This window comes from Xiphophorus couchianus, chromosome 22 (assembly GCF_001444195.1).
Source record: "Xiphophorus couchianus chromosome 22, X_couchianus-1.0, whole genome shotgun sequence".
NCBI lineage: Eukaryota > Metazoa > Chordata > Actinopteri > Cyprinodontiformes > Poeciliidae > Xiphophorus > Xiphophorus couchianus.
Genome location: NC_040249.1, coordinates 9,238,221 through 9,257,280, shown reverse-complemented (window position 1 = coordinate 9,257,280; position 19,060 = coordinate 9,238,221). Strand labels below are relative to the sequence as shown.

At 43.0% G+C, this 19,060-nt stretch overlaps 2 protein-coding genes across 7 annotated transcripts in view; one reads left to right on the top strand and one right to left on the bottom strand.

Moving 5' to 3' along the window:
• The window catches only part of col17a1b (collagen, type XVII, alpha 1b), a 26,558-nt gene extending 12,830 nt beyond the window's left edge, over window positions 1–13,728 (top strand). For all 3 annotated transcript variants that reach the window (XM_028006496.1, XM_028006495.1, XM_028006494.1), the window contains 38 exons: window positions 1,309–1,929; window positions 2,007–2,057; window positions 2,159–2,176; window positions 2,254–2,280; window positions 2,386–2,448; window positions 2,530–2,634; window positions 2,731–2,775; window positions 3,765–3,791; window positions 3,894–3,938; window positions 4,055–4,090; window positions 4,174–4,209; window positions 4,288–4,341; window positions 4,506–4,541; window positions 4,656–4,727; window positions 4,816–4,842; window positions 5,538–5,573; window positions 5,654–5,689; window positions 5,776–5,856; window positions 5,976–6,011; window positions 6,107–6,190; window positions 7,201–7,281; window positions 7,355–7,405; window positions 7,524–7,583; window positions 7,698–7,766; window positions 7,851–7,877; window positions 8,042–8,080; window positions 8,190–8,306; window positions 8,383–8,502; window positions 8,602–8,712; window positions 9,990–10,124; window positions 10,199–10,318; window positions 10,394–10,564; window positions 10,810–10,950; window positions 11,873–12,100; window positions 12,294–12,458; window positions 12,563–12,643; window positions 12,732–12,815; window positions 12,922–13,728. In XM_028006496.1, coding sequence (XP_027862297.1) covers window positions 1,309–1,929; window positions 2,007–2,057; window positions 2,159–2,176; window positions 2,254–2,280; window positions 2,386–2,448; window positions 2,530–2,634; window positions 2,731–2,775; window positions 3,765–3,791; window positions 3,894–3,938; window positions 4,055–4,090; window positions 4,174–4,209; window positions 4,288–4,341; window positions 4,506–4,541; window positions 4,656–4,727; window positions 4,816–4,842; window positions 5,538–5,573; window positions 5,654–5,689; window positions 5,776–5,856; window positions 5,976–6,011; window positions 6,107–6,190; window positions 7,201–7,281; window positions 7,355–7,405; window positions 7,524–7,583; window positions 7,698–7,766; window positions 7,851–7,877; window positions 8,042–8,080; window positions 8,190–8,306; window positions 8,383–8,502; window positions 8,602–8,712; window positions 9,990–10,124; window positions 10,199–10,318; window positions 10,394–10,564; window positions 10,810–10,950; window positions 11,873–12,100; window positions 12,294–12,458; window positions 12,563–12,643; window positions 12,732–12,815; window positions 12,922–12,977 — 3,392 coding nt within the window. In that variant the 3' untranslated portion in view covers window positions 12,978–13,728. The remainder of the gene's footprint in view (window positions 1–1,308; window positions 1,930–2,006; window positions 2,058–2,158; window positions 2,177–2,253; window positions 2,281–2,385; window positions 2,449–2,529; window positions 2,635–2,730; window positions 2,776–3,764; window positions 3,792–3,893; window positions 3,939–4,054; window positions 4,091–4,173; window positions 4,210–4,287; window positions 4,342–4,505; window positions 4,542–4,655; window positions 4,728–4,815; window positions 4,843–5,537; window positions 5,574–5,653; window positions 5,690–5,775; window positions 5,857–5,975; window positions 6,012–6,106; window positions 6,191–7,200; window positions 7,282–7,354; window positions 7,406–7,523; window positions 7,584–7,697; window positions 7,767–7,850; window positions 7,878–8,041; window positions 8,081–8,189; window positions 8,307–8,382; window positions 8,503–8,601; window positions 8,713–9,989; window positions 10,125–10,198; window positions 10,319–10,393; window positions 10,565–10,809; window positions 10,951–11,872; window positions 12,101–12,293; window positions 12,459–12,562; window positions 12,644–12,731; window positions 12,816–12,921) is intronic.
• slka (STE20-like kinase a) overlaps window positions 13,031–19,060 on the bottom strand; it is a 23,298-nt gene continuing 17,268 nt past the window's right edge. For all 4 annotated transcript variants that reach the window (XM_028006497.1, XM_028006498.1, XM_028006499.1 and 1 more), the window contains 6 exons: window positions 17,736–17,865; window positions 16,930–17,054; window positions 16,658–16,852; window positions 16,375–16,500; window positions 15,427–15,540; window positions 13,031–15,338 (listed from right to left, as the gene is read on the bottom strand). In XM_028006497.1, coding sequence (XP_027862298.1) covers window positions 15,192–15,338; window positions 15,427–15,540; window positions 16,375–16,500; window positions 16,658–16,852; window positions 16,930–17,054; window positions 17,736–17,865 — 837 coding nt within the window. In that variant the 3' untranslated portion in view covers window positions 13,031–15,191. The remainder of the gene's footprint in view (window positions 15,339–15,426; window positions 15,541–16,374; window positions 16,501–16,657; window positions 16,853–16,929; window positions 17,055–17,735; window positions 17,866–19,060) is intronic.

Below are 19,060 nucleotides of genomic sequence, written 5' to 3'. Positions count from 1 at the left end.
AGTGCTTGTAATGTGAGAAATGGAATATAAATGAAAACATCTGAAAAGTATGGCATGCATTTATATTCCCCTCCTTCACCCTTCCTGAGTTAATACCAACTAGCATCACCTTTCACTGTTTACAGCCCCCAATGTTTCTGTGTGTCTGTGTCTGCTTTGCACATCTAGAGACTGAAATATTTGCAGATTTGAGCATTTTTAAGTCTTAGTGTGTGTTTTGGATTGATGTCTGGACTTTCACTGGGCCATTCTAACACATACATAATGCTTTGACCTGAACCATTTAATTGTAGTTCTGGCTGCATCTTTAGGGTGGTTATCCCATTATAAGGTGAACCTCTGGCTGAAGTCTCAAGTACCTTGCAGACTCTCGCAGCTTTTCTTCCAGAGTTGCCCTGTATTTAGCTGCTTCCACCTCCCATCATCTCTGACCAGCAGTAGCACTCTTTTACCACACGCTGTTTTGGCATATTGACCAAAATCTCAACTTTTCTTCCACATTCTCACCGTGCCCCTACATGGCTTATCGCAAACTGCAAATGGTACTTGGTATAACGGTATTACGGTACTTTCTTTTTGTGTCTCTCCTTGTCACGTTTTCACCTGTTCTGTGGATCTACAGCTTCTCCAGAGTTACTTGTTGGCTAAATACCTTGATACATGCTCTTCTTGTCTGACCTGTTAGTTTAACAAGGCAACATTGTCTTTCTACTTTCAGATGATGGATAGAACAGGTTTTTTTTTCTGAGATGTTTAAAGCTGTGGATACTGTTTACTTTCTCCACAAATCTTCCCAAAATCTGGCTGTGGGTTTCTAGAACAGATTGATTTACAATGAGATAAGTTACACACAGATGGACCCTATTTACTAAATAGGGAACTTCGGTCGGATGAAATTAATTTTACTTTGGGGAAGACTAAAGATGGCTGAATAAAATGTGGAACACATTTTGAACTTTTCTTTCACTTCACAATTATAAATCACTTTGTGTTGGTCTATTATATAAAATTGCAATAAAACACATGAAAGTTTGCAGCTATAATATTACATCACATCATAGCCTTGCCTCTGTCTATGGCTTTGTGCACTAACGGACAATATTTTCTGGTTAATTTGCCTTTTTCTCACAAGTAGATTATGTGCTTATGTAATGTAATTTTGACAGCACAAGTTACTCCTCGCATCCTTTTTGATGTCCTGGATGCTGATTAAGGATGTAAATGTATCGGTGTGAATTGGTGCTTTAAGTTTACTGAAAAATACAAACAATTTGTCAAAGTAAACACAGAAAATTTTCATTCTTTCAGCCGAGGATGTGAGGAAGCTCAAGAAGCAAGTATCGACTCTGGAGAATGAGGTCTCAGTCGCCAATGCTCGCACTAGTCGGCTCTCCGCCGGTTCTTCCAATGACGTCAACACCTATGTGAGCGGCGGAGGCGGAGGGGGAGGCACAGGCACCGACAACACACTCATCCTCGGGTTCGGAGGTGCAGGTGGAGGTGGCTCGGACTCCAAAACGCAAATCAGAATTGCTGGTGCTGGTGCTGGTGCAGGCGGATCTGCCAGTCGGAATGATGTTGATGTCGGCGTTGTGGGTGTCGGTGGTGCTGGAGGGGCTGTGGGAGCTGGAACTAGCTCCAGTAGCAGCTCTGGTACCAGTTTCAGTGGGAGCGCCGGCAGTGCTGGTACCAGCTTGAGCGGCGGTGCTGGGAGTGCTGGTACTGACAGTGTCAGTGCAGGCGGTGCCAGTTTTGGCGGCGGCACCGGCAGCTCCGGCAGCTCCGGAACCAGTTTCGTCATTGGCACTGGCGGTGGGACCAGCGGTGATGTCGGGACTGGAGTGCGTGGAAGATACATAGATAGCGCCTACCTTCAGATGGCCATCCATCAAATGTTGAAGTCAGAAATGCAGTCACAGGCATTTAGAGGTAAAGCGCAAACACACATGCATCTCCCGCATGCATGTTCTGAATTCAGTTGATTGATATCCTCTTTTCTGACTCAGGCTTCCTGGCATCCTCAGTGCAAGGAGAGAGGGGATTACCTGGGCCTAAAGGTACCAGTAAAACACAGTTTTTTTTCATGAAAACCAAATAAATGAAACTTCTTTTATGTAATGAGAATTCATCTGCTTATTTATTTATTTGCCTTTTTCAGGGGACTCTGGACTGAAAGGTAAGAAAGAAAGAGCTCTGTTTTCCATTTTTTCCTTTACAGTTTCATGAAAGTAAAATATTTTTCTGTATCAACAGGGGAACCTGGTTTCCCTGGAAATCCAGGTGTGTAGCCATTTTCTTTGGTCAACCAGCTGATTTTCACGTTTTCCTTTGAAAGGTTAAACACTTTCATGATATAATCCTCCTGACTTTGACCTTTGCTTTCAGGCGCACCAGGTCCAATGGGACATGCTGGTCCTGAAGGTCCCAAAGGACAGAAAGGAAGCCAAGGTAAAGAGATTGCACTATACTCTATTGTGGCACTTATTGGTTGGTGTGGACTGATGTCTTTAATGCAAAATGTCTGGTCAGGTGAGCATGGAGTGGAAGGGCCACCAGGTGTCAGGGGCCGCGAAGGACTACCTGGGCCTAGAGGCGACCTAGGACCTGCAGGCTTTGGACTCAAAGGGGATAAAGGTATGGCTCCGTGTAGGGGTTGTAGGCCATTACTGTAGTATTTCTGGTTCAGAAGTAAGGGGGTTTCTTCATGATGTCGTGTTTGGGTTTCTCTAGGTGAAGCTGGATCTGTTGGATCTGCTGGGGCCCCTGGACAAAAAGGTAAGATGAGTGGAAAAAAACTTAAAATTTTGTAGAAAATAAATAACAAGATGCAGTAAGACCGTATGTTTCTATCAAGAGCCCTCTCTGGTGTATGAACTAAAAATGCCACCAGATGGCAGTGTGGAGTCATCTTTAATTCAAGCCTTGTTCAGAGGCGGTACTAACAGCCTTTCCTACCAGTTTTAGAAGAAAGTGGAGCTCACTAATCAGATCACAGTTTTATTTATGTGCAAATAAAACATGCAGCCGAGTCACAGCGTGTCAGAGAAACAACCAGCAGGACATCAACAGCTCTGCTCATGTTTCCATAACAACAGTCAAATGACGTACATCATTATTAACCACCTGGCTGAGATTTTCCCAGGATGCACTTTGAGTTTGTTTCAGCTGCAATGCCTTGACGAGCTTAACGGTGTAACTTAACAGACATGACATGAGAGAAGTGAAGGGAAGTAAATAATGTGGGACTTTCCAAAGCTCAGCGCCGGCGCACAGACATGAAAGACTAGAGTCTGGATTTCACATATCGAGGGATAAACTGTACTCTCATACGTGAGAGTACAGTTAATATTTTGGGATACATGACAATGCTGTGTTCCCCCTTACCTATATATGGGAAGTTGAGTGGAAGGAAAAAGTGAGCCAGCACATGGGGCATGATCACAGAGATTAAATGCCTTTAAAGGCTAAGCTTGCTGAACATCTCACCTGCAGTAGTTCATTAACAGTAAGCCATATTCATCAAAATAAACATAAATAAATGCTTAAAATACATCACTGCAATGAATCTGAAATACCTGGACCTTTTGATACGCTTCATTTTTATTGAGATGATGATGTAACATCCTATTCGAGGCGAGAGTGTTACTCCTCCTCTCGCTCCACTGCAGCAGGTGTTCCTTTTTGTAAAATAGATGGCACTGAACGCTACAACGTAGATGCAAAGTCAGGCAGTCGTGGTGATTTATGTTTTGTTTTGTCCATAGGTGCACAAGGAATCCAAGGGCCACCTGGTCAGTTCCTTTCTTTCATACATACATACACACTTTCCCAGTTTTAGTAGCTGACTATGTGATTTGATATTCTCCATTCTTGGTTTCCTGTACGTCAACCAGGTCCTCAGGGTTTCCGTGGTGAGGCAGGACTACCTGGACCAAAAGGTTGGTTTTACACACGATTTCACCACTCACAAATAACAAAAGCATAGCAAATGTTAACTGTTTCTATGTTGTGTATGGCGCTCATGGTGATTTCTTTCTCTCTCTTTCTCTTGCAGGTGATAGAGGGCTTGCTGGATTCCAAGGACTCAAAGGTTTGCAGCTCTCCTCTTCTTTTCAGACATAATGCGGAGTGAGCGAATGATCTGAATCAGTTTGATTTCATTCTGGATTTTAGGTGAAACAGGTGAAAAGGGAATCAGAGGTCTGCAAGGTGAGCACAGCTCTGTGAATTGTTATGAACTTGGTTCGGTCTGCATGGCTTTACTGATCCAGACGTCTTGCTTATCAGGGGAACCTGGTTTACCAGGACCAGCAGGAGAGAAAGGCTCCAAAGGATCTATGGGTGAGTCGCAGGACTGACTAATCGAATCTGACATTAGCTTGCTGTTCCAGACTATTAACTGGATCCTCACTGGTTGCTCGGAAGCAATAAACACGATCATTATGCGACATCTTGTCTTGTGGGTTTATTTTCGAAATGATGAACTTTTTGCTTTTTGTCATCAGGACTTTCTGGACAAGACGGTGAAAAGGGATCAAGAGGTAAGGTATCATCGCAGCAGCACAGTTCCACACTGAATTTTATCTCCCAAGAAGGTCTGAAGCGCGTCAACCTGTGGTCATCATGAATTCAGTTGTGTATTTTATGGACTTCAGGGGACCAGGGACCGCATGGCCCTCCTGGACTCAGGGGTTCTGCTGGGCCTCCTGGAGATGCTGGACTTCCAGGTAAAATCCCTTCTTTTAAAATATTCGTTGTTTGACCACATGCATATTTTCTATTGCTGTAACACACGTTGCCCCCTTCCCCCTGTAGGAACACCAGGGCTTCAAGGACCACCAGGTAGGCGTCTTTTTAAGGAAGCAGCACAAAAATCAAGGAACCTAATTCAGTTCTTCTTGTTTAAAAATATGGTTAGGGATTTTTGAACTGAGGTTCTGTTAAAACAACATAAGCACTTGAAATCTCCCAGCTTCAGATTGGTTGCCCATGGAGACTACAGCTGATGTCTCATCCAAGATCAATGGAAACTTCTACAACACTATCCTTATTCTATAAACCTTTAAAACTGTCACCATGTTCACATTCGGTGCACATTTTAATTATGAGTCAGAAAACCAGTTGGATTTGCAGTTTGGTCTTGACCAAGCAACTACAAGCAACACAAGACAATAACAATGTATTTCTCTCCCTGCAATCAAATACAAAAGGAACATGTTCAGAAATGGCACAGAGCTGTCTGGCACTGGTTTAATAAAGAAAACAAACCGTCAGAAATACAAATAAATAGGTTATATCTGAAACTGTAACCAAGTTATATAGCAGCTGCCATATTGGATTCACCAGCCGGGGCTGCTGGGAACTCAGAAAAACCAATTTTTGAATACACAGAGAATGAAACAACTGCAAATTAGATTGAAAGATATCAAATGCTTCTGACCTTAACAGAACCTCTTTCTTTTGTTTTTGTTTTTTAAAAAAATCTGCTTTCATTCCTGTCATGTTTTCCACGTCGACTCTGTTCTTTGTGTTGTTAGGAATTCCAGGAAATCCCGGCCAACCAGGAGCCAAAGGTACAGCTGCCGTCCACCTGCAGAGCTTTCCTTTCAGTGAATGTTTTTCAGCTGTTTGACGTGCGTTTGTGTGTTTAAAGGTGAACCCGGTCAAGCTGGACGAATCATCAATGCAGGTGAAGGAAATTAGAATGACAAAACACTTTTCAACACACCCGGTGAGACAGCAGCTAACGGTGTAGCGATCTCTGTCGTTTCCCAGCCGGCTCTACTTCTGTTGGCATCCCAGGACCACCTGGACCTGCTGGGCCCCCGGGTCCCGCTGGTTCTCCAGGACTATCAGGTCTCTCTCTCTCACAGAAATGATTCCTGAAAAGTTTTTGCCATCTGTTATGATAGATCGTTGAATCTGGTGACTGCTGCAAGTAGTAACCAGCTGATGTTTTCAATCGATCTCTTCAGGTCCCATTGGCCCTGCTGGTCTGCCTGGCCCACCTGGTAGGTCGCTGTAGACATATATTTTCATTTTACTTTAAACATTTTGCTCTTAGATGGCAAGTCTGATAGGTGTTGTGTTCTACTTGTCCCTGCAGGTCCTAAAGGTGATAGAGGATATAAGGGAGAGCAGGGAGAGACTGGAATAACCAGGGGAACCATAAGTTCATCTACAGCAGAGAGTGAGTCCTTTTTAATCTTCCTGCAGATGAATTTCCAATTTAATTTAACGCAGAGTCCGCTGACCGTAAATCTCTCTTTCTTTTTTAAACTAAAAACATTTTATTTAAGTTGTAAACTTTCTGACATTGCGGTTGTGAACGATGAATATTTAGAAGTCTTCTTTGTGTATCTCGTCATTTGTTTGCATGTTGCCACTCATTAGCAGTGTTTACATAGCAGTAAATCTCAATCTGCAACAAACCGACATATTTTGACGGCAGCTTAATTTATAAGTCACACTTTTGAACACCGATGTCTGAGTGAATCATCAAAACGCATTTCTTTCGACAAGTTGCGGCGCACAACTGAGAAATTACTTGGAAAACATCTTCATAGCTCGTGGAAAACTCACTGTGAAGTGAAGCATGGCGTTGGCTGCATCGTGATGTGGGAACGCTTTTGTTCAGAAGAGCAGAGTTGAGGCCGGAAGCTCACCTTCCATAACGGTGCAAACCTTTTAACCTGGTGAGGTACAACAGAATGGCTCCAGTTGATTAACATTCAACTAAAATGTCCCAGTCAAAGTCAAGACCTACATCTAATTGATGGTCTTTGGTAAGACAATTGTGTTCACAGATGCTTTAAATTCAATCTAACTGAGCTTGAGCCATTTAGCAAAGAAGAGGGAACAATGATGCTTGCTGTAGATGCTCAGCCCTGATAGACTCTGAATCGGCTGCTGTAGTTTCAGTAAGTTCTCCTTCGCCTTACACACTTACTGTTGGTTTAGCAGATAAATCCCGTGAGCATACACCGAGTTTTATGGATGAAATGTGAAAAAGTTAATTTGTTCAGAGTACTTGATGCAAAAGTCTCATCGTGGGATTTTGATGAAGTCTTTACCTGCATCTTTGTCACCGCCCTTTCTATAATTTGCTAGAGAATTCAGGGAGTTTTCTTTATCAAACTTGTGGTGCAAAAGTAATTGTTATATTTTTTTGAAACATTTTATTCTTGGTTTGTTCTTCAGGGCAGTTCGGCGCTGGAGGAAGCTCCTCTTTCGGTGGCATACCTGGGCCACCGGGTCCACCTGGGCCTCCCGGACGTCCAGGTGAGATAGAGATCAGGCGGCGTCCCGAATCTCGCTGACTCGGATGGTTTCTGACGTTTTGTGCTTTCATCAGGCGACTCGAGACAAGGACCTCCAGGACCACCAGGGCCTCCAGGGCAGCCAGGCAAGTATTTGTATTCGCTTCTGCAACAGTTGCTACGGCAACGCATGCAGACGAGATGATGATGATGATGATGCAATGTCCGGGTAGAATTTAAATGCCGTTACGTATCGCTCTTTAGGTTATGGGATACCAGGACCTAAAGGAGAAAAGGGAGATGTGGGTTTTGCGTCCAGCTCAGGTAAAATCCAAAGTCTCAGCTTGTCTTTAGTTTTTGTTTATTATCTAGTTTCTGCAGTTTGCAGGACGTTTCCAGCCTGTTGTGACACACACTTTTCTGCTGCTGTGCTTATAGGAACATATTATACTGGACCACCAGGACCTCCTGGGCAGCCTGGGCAGCCTGGACCTAAAGGAGCAACAGGTGATCATGGTTATAAATCCACCTGTGTGTACTGACGTGGGTTTGCTCCCACTCACAATCACGTTGCCTCTGTGTTTGTTTCAGGCTCTCCTGGACCCCGCGGATACACAGGTGCTTTCTGTAGTTCACATTTATGAAGATCGCACAGATTTTAATGTTTGGAGCTAAAAAAAAACAACAAAACGTTGAGATGAATGAATTGCCTCGTTGCTTTGTTGCTTGTGTTTTACTTGAGGACTCGTCATCATCACACGTGTGTGTTTTTGCTTTGACAGGAGACACTGGAGCTCCAGGAATTCCAGGCGCATCAAGAGGTGGAGATTTTCAAAACGTTCCTAAACACTCTTCAGTCTTGTTCACTGATTGTTTATATCCTGTGAGAAACAAACAAAGAAAAAAACACAGACTATCTTATGTTTCCAGGTTCAGTCTCAGTCACCTCTGGCCCTGCTGGGCCCCCAGGGCCCCCAGGGCCTCCCGGCCTGCCTGGTTCCTTTTCTTCCTCCACTGAGATGCGACAGTACATTTCAGACTATCTGAGTAAGTCTTTATCCAAGAACAAGGGAGTTGGAAGATGGGAACAAACTACTGATATGCCTTTATTTGGTCCCTACAGGTAGATACAGACTGAGCAGTCTACCTGGCCCTCCAGGTCCACCTGGGCCTCCAGGACTCCCAGGGACCTTCTCAGGGTCTATAGACGACATCTCTACTCGCATCATTGCATACCTGCGACGTAAGACCTGATATCGGTCGTATAAAGGGGACCCACCTTTGACCTTTAGGAAAGGTCACAGTTGGCTGTTTGTAACCATGTTTAACTGTGGAACTTCAGGTTCAGACTCAGGCTTCAGTATCGGCGTTCAGGGACCTCCAGGACCGCCTGGGCCTCCTGGGCCCGCCTCTGGCTCCCTGACTGTCAACGCTCTCATCACCATGCTTCAGAGTGAGTACATAAACAGCTTCCTGAAAGATGTATAGACATCCCTAGTGAAAATGTAAGTTAGAAAGCCTCAAAAGGTGAATATATATGTGTTACACCGACCTAATCTCAGAAGATTTTGTACTTTTCAGGGGAGGTGTTATGTAAAATGAATTTTTCAGCTTTATGTTATGTTGTAATGTTTTTCCCTCATCAAAAACACACTTGGAGTGTTGCTTTGATTTTTCATGCATGTTTGAGAAATCCTTTAATCTCCCTTGGCAACCATTCGGGTGTGCCTAAGCGCTTGCTCTCACAAAGCACCGCCTATTTCCACGATGCTTCTCTAGACTAGCGGCAGCGGCAGTTAGCAAACACCCGGTGGAGCTGCACATCTGCCGAGGTCATCATAAGAACTACTTCTCAGTCCTAAAGAAAGTTGTCAGAGTAGAAACGATGAAACAGAAAAACAAATCGTTCCTGTTGTGAAGTACAGTGGAGGAACCGTAACGCTGTGGGCCTGTTTCTCTTCACAGGCTTCCAGAAACAAGGCCTGTGTCTGGAAGCCTTGTTAAAATACAGAGATGGTTTACGTACAAATCTTGTGCCCTTTCACCAGAAAACTGTATATTTAGGTGTGTGTTCAGCAGAAGAATCACCTGAAACACAACAACAAATCAACAAGGAAAACGGTTCAGCAAATCCAAACTCAACTTCCTTCCCAAGTCTGAATACTATAAAATAGGTTTTAGCGAGGGGAGCAGGAAGGGAGGCGGGAATCAAAGATCCAGGACTCTAGACGATCTAGATTAGGGGTCTTGAAGTTCAACAGTTGGTGTCCTGTGGCTATTAAATGTCTTCCTGGTCTAAACAAGTGTGTTTAGACCACATGGCGCAATTTCCTCCTTAGCATGCAATCAGGATTTACAGACTCCTGTTATGACAGAATTATTTGATTCAGCTGTGTTGAAACAAAGACACATATAAAATTAGCAAGAGACGGCTGGCCTTTGATGATCCAGGAAAATGGAGAACGGATCAAGGAAGATCCCTCTTCATATGCCATTACAGGATCAAACCGTGTTCTCTATTAGTTGAAAGAGTGTCTACAGAGTATTGACACACGTGGTCGAAATCTTTCTATAGAAAATAATAATTTTCCTCATGTGGGGTGACAGAAAAACTGAAATTCATTGAAAGCCATTGTGTCTTTACTTTATCCTCATATTGGACGGTGCAGACACTGAAGTTTCATAGGGTGTATCAGTCTGATCTGTGTGTCTGCGGTTTGAAATGTCTAGGAGATGACGTGAGAAGATATTTGTCTGGACCACCGGGGCCTCAAGGACCTCCCGGACCCCCAGGGGCCTCAGGAGGACTCTCCGGCACTTACAGAGTAGAGGAGATAGCCACATATGTCTTCAATATCATGAACGGTAAGAACAGCTCACAGCAGAAATCCGTAACCTTGGGAGGTGAGGTCAATCACTGAGGTTACTATGACGTTCAGAGAGGGGGATTGCGAGAGGCCCGCCAGGTCCACGAGGTCTGCCGGGCCCCCCCGGAGCTCCAGGCGCAGGAGGCTCTGGCTTCACCACCGCCACCATCGACTACTCGGCTCTGATCCGAAGTGAGAGCGCTCTGTCAGTTTTACACGTCTTTACAGACGCAGAGTGGAAACTAATCACCGTCTTCATCCACGCAGATTCAGATTTCCGCTCCTGGATCACTTCCGCTGTGCAGCAAGGTCCTCCTGGTGCCCCAGGGCTGCCTGGGCCTCCTGGTCCTCAGGGGCCCCCAGGGGTCTCCACGGCGACGGTGTACGGATCGGGAGGTCGTGGCTACAGCTTGGAGGAAATTCAGCGCTACCTGCAGGGTGAGGCTGAAAGAAACTAAAGCCCATTTGAGTTTGGGTCAACATTTTGTATTTAAAACAGACAGTTTTAGAAACGCAGAGTCGGCGTTATAACATTTTTCCGGTCTAGTCCATGTTCACATCGTCGAAGCAACAAGAAATAAAGATGACGACCAAATCAATTTCATGTTTCACAACTTCATCTACTGTAATAAGCATAAATCTGAGTCCTGTGTGTAACGTGATCTTACTGTGCTCTGTCTCAGGTTCTGGATTCAGAGGTCTCCCTGGACCCCCGGGCCCTCCAGGTCCCCAGGGCCCACCGGGCGCTGTCACCGGATCAGTGTCCTACAGTGGAAATCTCCCTCGGGAGAGCATCCGCGCTGAAATTCAACAGTATCTGTCTAGTAAGAATCTAACAGCTCACACACACATACGCAAATGCTTTAATAGTAAAAGTAAGTGCACCCCTTAGTTCAGAAATACATGCGGTAAAATGAAATGAGACATTAGCTGCTCCCCATCAGATATGGAAAATTAGGTGAAAGTTTGATTCCGCTGTTTACGTTGAAGTGGAGAAAATATGACAAAGCATTTTAGCACAAACCCCTCAGCAGTTGTCGAGCACGGTGGTGGCGGGTCGATGATTTGGGCTCATCTTGCAGCCACATGAGCTGGCAATAAAAATAAAAACGTTTGCTGATTGGGGTAAGCAAACGATGGACATTAGAGGGTTTTATATTTCCATCTTATTTTAGCGATTAGCACAAGAAAGCAGTCAGTGTATTTCCTAGAAATGATAGATTCTTACTACAACGGTGAGATTTCCAAAAGGCTGCCAACATTTTACAGCATTTTTCATGTTAAGCTCAAAAGGATAAAACGACCCCTTTTGCTGCATCCTTTCAGCCTTTCTGTTGAGTGCTGAAAGTCCTGCTCTCTCTCGCTCTTCTGCAGCCTTAAAGAGCCCCAACATGTATTAGAAAACATGGCTCCCTTCTGCAATGTCTTGCATCTCTGTTGCTCCTCTGACTTATTTTATTTTCGTAAACTCACTGGCCTGAGAACAGTTCCACTTTGAGCCTCTTATAATAATTTCCCCACTGAACAGTGTTAGAAAAATCTGTACTTGGACATGGTGCATAAAATGGTTGAATAAAACGGATCAAGCTGAAAGTTGTTTGATTCCAGTGACCTGTTGATTCCTCTAACAAAAGGACTGATGCTAATTAATTGACACGGGTCAGAAAGTCGTGTTCAGAATATGCACACACAGCAAACCTGCCGCACCACGTTCAACCTCAAATTCTTTTTTTTTTTTTTTTTCAGGCGACAGCGTTCGACGTACCATTGTCGGGCCTCCAGGTCCTCAAGGTCCAAAGGGTCAGAAGGGAGAACGCGGAGAGCCTGGCTACTCCCAGAGCTACATACAGAGCCACAGCTACCAACAGAGCGACGGTAGCTATGGCTCCCAGCGGAGAGACGTTGATGTCAGCAGGCTCTCTGAGACGCTCGACTACTCCAACGTCGCCATGAAAGTTACAGACTACATTAAGAGTGAGTGCTGCTGCAAGATTTTCTCAATACTTCTCTAAATGAGCAATAATTTTGCCCATTATTATCATACTTTTAAAAACATAATAAAATTCCCAAACTTGACATTAGGAAAATGGAAGTATAACGTCAGACTGAGAAGAAAAACAGTTTCTGCATCTTCTGAGAGGATGTAAAATGTCTGGTTTTCCTGCAGATCAAGGCCTGCTGCAGCAGTACATCTCCGACGGTTCATGGAGGACAAACGTCCGAGCAATTCAAGGACCCCCAGGTCCTCCGGGCCCTCCAGGACCGCCCGGCTACAGCCGTGTGATTGGCTCCTATGGCAACGTCACGGCTGACCTGATGGACTTCTTCAGGAGTGAGGATGCGGAGTTTTAGCTTTCCACCGTCTTCATCAAAAACAGGAAGATAATAATGTGGCAACAGGCAAATATTTTTAAACGACTCGTTTTGTTTCCTCAGGGTACGGCACCGTTCCCGGCGCGCCAGGAAGCCCAGGTCCAAAGGGAGAGAGAGGGCACCCCGGACCCAAAGGAGACAAGGGTAAGATTTGCACAAACCTGATGAAACTCTGCAGCTTTTGTAGAGATTTTTCATAAAACTAAAGCAAAGAGATTTGGTTTGATCACAGGTGATCCAGGACCTCCAGGTTTACCTGGAATCCCAGCGCCCCTCACCGTCCAGATTCCACACAAAGTGCAAAAGAGAGAAGCAGGTAACTTGAGCGGCAACATCCGATCTCATCTAAAAGATAAAATATCTGAAAAAAACCCCCCATAAATCATTAAATATCTTAACCGTTCTTCTTGTTTTTGATGCAGGCGATAAAGGGGCAGTTCGTCAAAAGCGTCGTCGACGTCAAGCCGGCTTCAGCTGAAGGCCGTCCTGCTGGCCGACGCAATATTCCACATCAGCTTTAATTGTTTTTTGTTTTTAAGATTTTAGTTGTTAAACTGTACAAATATGCTCTTTACTGTTTCTTTCCAAGACAGGTTGGTTTGGGAAAATAATTAAAAAAAAGCAATCATCTCTTTAAAAATGCTTCTTGTAGAGGTGCTGGCCTGTGGTTCTTAGAAGGCTCAGACTTCACTGTTCAACTTGTGGGTGTGTAATGTTTACTTTGCTAAGTTAGAAGCTTACGTTCCCTTAGCCTGGGGGCAGCTTTTGCCAAGCAATAAGCGGCGGTTGCTTTTTATTTCAAATGCAAGCATCTGCTCTTTTTACTTTTTATACTTGCTGACATTTGAGGATTATATGTATCGAGGACTATAGAAGCGTTGAAAAGCATTTATTTCGCATCGGCCCCATAAAAATATTTTAAACCATTCGGCCTCTAACAAAAACACGAGCTAGACTCGGCCTCAAAGTGAGGGTCATTTTACGAAGGTTTGAGATTTACTTGAAAGGTTTTTTTGGTATAAAGAAGAGAAATATGTTTGTATTGTTATAGAGATGGACTCGGAAAGACACGAATGATTTAATTGTATATTTTTGTGTAAGAGCACTGAATTTGATATTTTCTATATGCCTTAAGTGTTGGAGAAAGTAAATTATAAACATGGATGAACCTTTTGGATTAAAGTACCAGACCAAAAAAAGAAATATATAATAATAAATCTATTTTTGGATTTGGGAGTCTTTGTATTTTTATGACTATTTTATAAACAGTTTCAGTCTAAAATAAACAGTCAGGGTTTTATTTACAAGAAAAGAAAATGGGCATTTTATAAAGATGCATTAAATACATTAGATCTGACATCAAAAAATGCATATTATAGGAATATTCATGATGGGAGAGTGACGCTTGAAAACGATGCAACTGAAAAGAAAAATGTAAAGAAGAAAAAAAAAGAAATCTAAGAAAAATCCAGCATTCATAAAAAACTGATGTTCAAGTCATCTTATAGAAAATATACCACAGAGCAGCAACAAATGAATATGATGATGTAACATACAGCTGAAAGCTTCAGATGCTGACATCCATACAGTAACAGGTACTCTGATAAGCAACGGCAGCATCAAGGTAGAGAAGCGTTAGAAAACTAAAACGATGCAAGAAAATAAAAATAAAATCGAGCGCAATAATTAAACAGGAAAAACTCTGAAACATTACAGTCATCTGGAGTTTCGATAGGCTTCTGTGAGGCAAAGGATCAAGTCTCTGAACCTTCATGAATATTCTTTAACTCAAGTGGCGAACCAGTGCAGTTACATTCCTTTACAATTCAAACTTTACAACAAACCATCTGTTTGTGCGAACGCTGCTCCAAATAAGTGACCTTATTTCTATTCTTTGAACAGGATGACGGTGTTTACAGCACTTTGGGGCGAGGGAGAGTAACAGTATGTCATAAATAAATACATCAATTTGTCTCTGGAGGAGACAGAAATGCTGTTGGTAAGCACACTTCTTGATTATTCTGTAGTCACACGAACACGGTACGTTCTAGTTTTTTGGATACAGCTTTATGACAAATTTTTTTTTTATGCCCTATGATAACATTAGATCCAGTATGCACAGTAAATACACTCCTCTTTTCTACTCCCAGATCTACTTTACGTGTAGCCACAGATTTTTTTTTTCCCCAAATGGATTTGATCACCAGCTAATGTGAAATGCAACAGGGACAATCGCGTTAAGTGCAAAACATTCAAGGGTTTCATTTATTTACTGCGAGTGGTAAACATGTCAGAAATGGGATGTGGAGGGTGTGAGGGTGTGTGTGTGTGTGTGTGTGTGTGTGTGTGTGAGGCACTGGAGATTATTTATGCTGTTGCAGGCTGTGCTTATAATATTCTGACAAGCATGGCTGATCTTAGCTAACAACCGCAAACCTTGGAAGTCTTCTCATGCTCAAAAAAGTGCATATTACTTAGATATTTCCCAGCAGGCTGAGAAAATGCTTTTAGGTGAGGGAACGTTGTGTAGGCACATCAAGCTCACTGACTGCAGAATCAAAGCACAAATTACATTTCGATGTTTATCAGAGACAAAAAGAACAACAACAAAAAAACACTCCCATCAGGGATACGGGGTGGGCGGGAGATAAAAGTTTGACTGGAGTTCAATTTGAGGAACATAAACACGAGGCTATAAACCTGAGTTCTGCAGGTTTGGGATGGGGTAGAATTTGGACACCCGGCTTTGGGTGGTGGGGTTAAGGCATTCGGATTCCCCGCTCATCTTGAAGAAAACTTCCTGCTCCTGGAGCTTCCGCGTGAATTCCTCCTCTAGTGCCTGCAGGGAAGCAGCGAAAAGCAGCCTTACAATGCAAATTCTGCTGAAAGAAACCTGCTGTGAGCAACTTTATGACCGAAGAGCATACCTTCTTCCTAGGTCTCAGCTTCTCTCTCCAGTCTTTTATCTCCTGGCTGTGCTCTTCATCCAGCTCCTTCAGCTTTTGGGTCTCGTGTTCAATAAGCAGGTGGCATTTCTCGTTCTGTAAACAAGGCAAGAGAACGATGTTATCAACATGAGTCAGTGCTGATCTCTTTATGCACTCACATCCTAACAACACTCTGCTCTGCTTTTAAACTGTTGCATGTGCTATTCTCCGTCATTAGCGTAGAAAGTTTTCTATTTGTCTGCAGTAATAGCAATATACTGATTTATACTGTAAAAATCAAAGAAAAAAACCCATCTCAAAATAAAAAAAACTTTAGTCTAGTAAAACCTTTTCTCTTTTTTTTTTTAAAGCATGCTTCATGTAATGCTACGTTTTTATGCCTGCTTATTTTCCCTGTTCAAATGCAGCCTTGTCAGAATGAAATCACACATCTCCAAAAGATACTTTACAGGAATTGAAGAAAACACCTTGATTCTGGATTCAAATTCCAAGTGTTTGGAAAAAGCTCTTAAACATATATTTTTTAAAGCAATGTATCAACAAAACTTGAAATAGAAATGTAGAATAAAAAAGTATGGTGAGAAACCACACAAGGCTCTAATGGGTCTGAAAATGCAAATTTAAGGATTTTAAAACACTATTAAACAGCCAAAGCCAGAAAGTGCTAGTTAGCACAAGTTGTCCAGCAGGGGGCACTGCAGCAGAGAAGGGGGCCTAATGGCCTTTCACCAGATTTTCATGAACACATCCTCAACTCGACAGTACATTTTCCGTACATGTTCTATAATTTAGGGGGGAAACAAACATTTCCAAATGCCGTTAATTTCCAATAAGTGTTGCTACAACCAACAACCAATTGACTTTTAGTGTTCGGTTTTTATTTGCTTCAGAGTGAAGTGTCGGTGAGTGTAAGAGTGTCAGTGTGACCTGCAGCTGCTGCAGCTCGCGGATGTTGGAGTCGCACTGCAGCTGCAGATCCCTCATCTGGTTCTCGTGTTTCTGGTGCTGATTGAGCCTCTCGCTCTTCTGCCTCTTCTCCTCCTGCGCGGCAAACTAGACGGAGAGCAGAAGAATCGAAGAGCTTTATTGAAAACAAATATTTGTGAAAAGCAAGAACAAGTAAGGAGGTGAGCTAATGTGGATACAAAAAAAGAGAGGGGAAAACCAAGGTACTACTCCTTGGGTGAAAGACGGGAGTGTGACTCTGCACCTGCTTTATGCGTTCCCTCTCTTGGTCTGGCGTCATGGCCGCGGCGACGGTGATGCGGAGGCTCTTCTTGAACATGGCCATGCGAGTCTTTGCGTCGCTGCGTTGGATTTTGGGCAGGCGGACCCTCTCTTGATTCTGTTTGTTCTTCAGCTCCTCTATCAACCGCTGGTTGTAGCGCTGCATCTGCTCCATTTCCTACCACGGGCAAACGCAAACTTTTACATCTCAAGTATGTCCAATGAAAACCTGCATCTGCTTCTCTAATCCGTTACTTTTTCATGCCGCTTCAGCAGCTGATGTCTCTGCATGAAGTACTGGTCTTTCAGCTGCTGCTTGAGCAGCTGGTGCTTCTCCTGCAGGTGGCGCTCTTCCAGCTCCCACATTGCTGCCTCTCGTGCTGCGGAAAACACCAGAATATGAAGGCAGGGCTGCGGATGTGTTCTGGTTAGCAGACATGCTGGGCAGTGATGTATTCAGGAGGAAAACTAACGCAAATTGGACCGTGTGCAGCATGTCTGGTTGATTGTCACCATCTTTGTTTATGTTGATTTTAGGCATGTCATGCTGCACTGATGCAGTAAATGCAAAAGTGTCCAAAATGTGTGTTGTGAAACCAAGTTTACGTTCATCGCCAGATATCTTAGTAGACTGATGTTTGTGGATCTCTGGATCAAAAAAACGGCTTTTTTTTTTTTTTTAAATTAAAGTTCGTTTTTTAATACTATATAGTTTTCATACAAATTGAATTTTAGGTTTCACGGCTCTGGGGTCATAAAAATTAACTGTAAAGTTCGTCACTGCGTGGAACAAAGCCACACATCACACGAGTTTCATCTTTTCAGTACTGAAACTTTTCAAGGATTTTCTTTTTGCTGAGATACTGTCCGTCGAGTCCCAACAGTCACAACTCAATTGTTTTTCTTGTTACAAGCTGCAAACTGCAATCAAATGTAGCATAAATGGAAAATGTGTCAGAGAAGAGAAACAAAGCATAATCTCTGGAAGCAGAAGACAGTGAAGGCGTTCTGAAAGTCCTAGGAGAAAAATATCGTTTCATGGCTCTCCTCAGCTTCCTTACCTCTCAGCAGCTGCTGTTTGTGGTTGAGGCAGTCTCTCTCAATGGTGGCTATTTCTAGTTTGTGCTGCTGGATGATTTTCTTCAGAGCGCTGTCCAGCTCCTGCTGCTGCTTCTGCAGGAACTCCTGCTCCTGAGGAGAAGAGCAGGGCGCAGTGAGGAGCGGCCAGGCGAGGCGGCCACAAAGAGGGACAGCAAAGAGCCAGGAACAACGAAATGCAATGAAATGTCACACTACACACACAGGTCCAAGCTTCATCAAATCTAATCATAGAACATCCACTTCAAACTCAGTAAAACATCATCAGCGGGGCCGAAGAGAGGAGACGGACATCATGGATGGAAAAAAAATAAAAATAAAAAGAGGCTCAGAGGAAAACGCCTGCACTGATCCCAGCACACACCCTTCAGTGAGGCTGATTTCATCAGGTGACGCCTCAAACAGCAGGAGAAAACAACGGATTTGAACCGTTGGAAAATGTGATATTTCTGATTTGTATGCGGTTGCAAATTTGCAGTTTTCTAGTTTCATTACCTACTTATGAGTCCATGTGATAAACTTTATCGTACAGATGAGCACTTAACCAAGACTGACATAATCATTCTAACAAGACACTGTGTAGTTATAAGCTTTTGAGTATGGAAGGAAATCAGCTGGGAACCAGAAATGACAGATTTCACTTTGAAACTAAAAATGTTATATTTTCTCCGCCCTGTAAACACACACTACGTTAAAGCTAACAGGTAGCAACAATCTTTTTTTTCTGGAAGCTGATCATAAGGAAGGAAGATTAAACTAACATCAGTGCTAGATTGGTGTTTAAAAATAAAGTCAAAGGAAGCACAACAGCAAATCAGAGGCAAAATATCAAATTAGAGACTAGAAATTGTGACATTCTCACGTGCAAAAGAATAAATAAACAAAAGAATAAAATCTAAAGTAATTTGGAAACTCATTGGGTTTCAGTTATAGATATTTCTTGTCAAATAATTTGGAGGAATTGACTGTATTTCCACGTATCTTTATTACCATAAACATTTGATTGTTCAAACTGTTAATTTTTAAATTGAGCCAGACAAAATCATTCTTGAGGAGAAATTATCGTTGACAAAAATCTGAGTTTGCAGATGAAGATTTGATTATAAATAAGATTATAAAAACAAAATTGGTTATCAGAAAAAAATCTGATTAGTGCTTCTGTACTTTTGAATTTTTACTCTGCTGCATCACAATGCAATTTGCTCTTAAAGACAACCTTTTGGCACGTACTAACCTTATTACGCTGCTTTAAATTACTGAACAAATGACTCTCAGGCACCATTTAGGC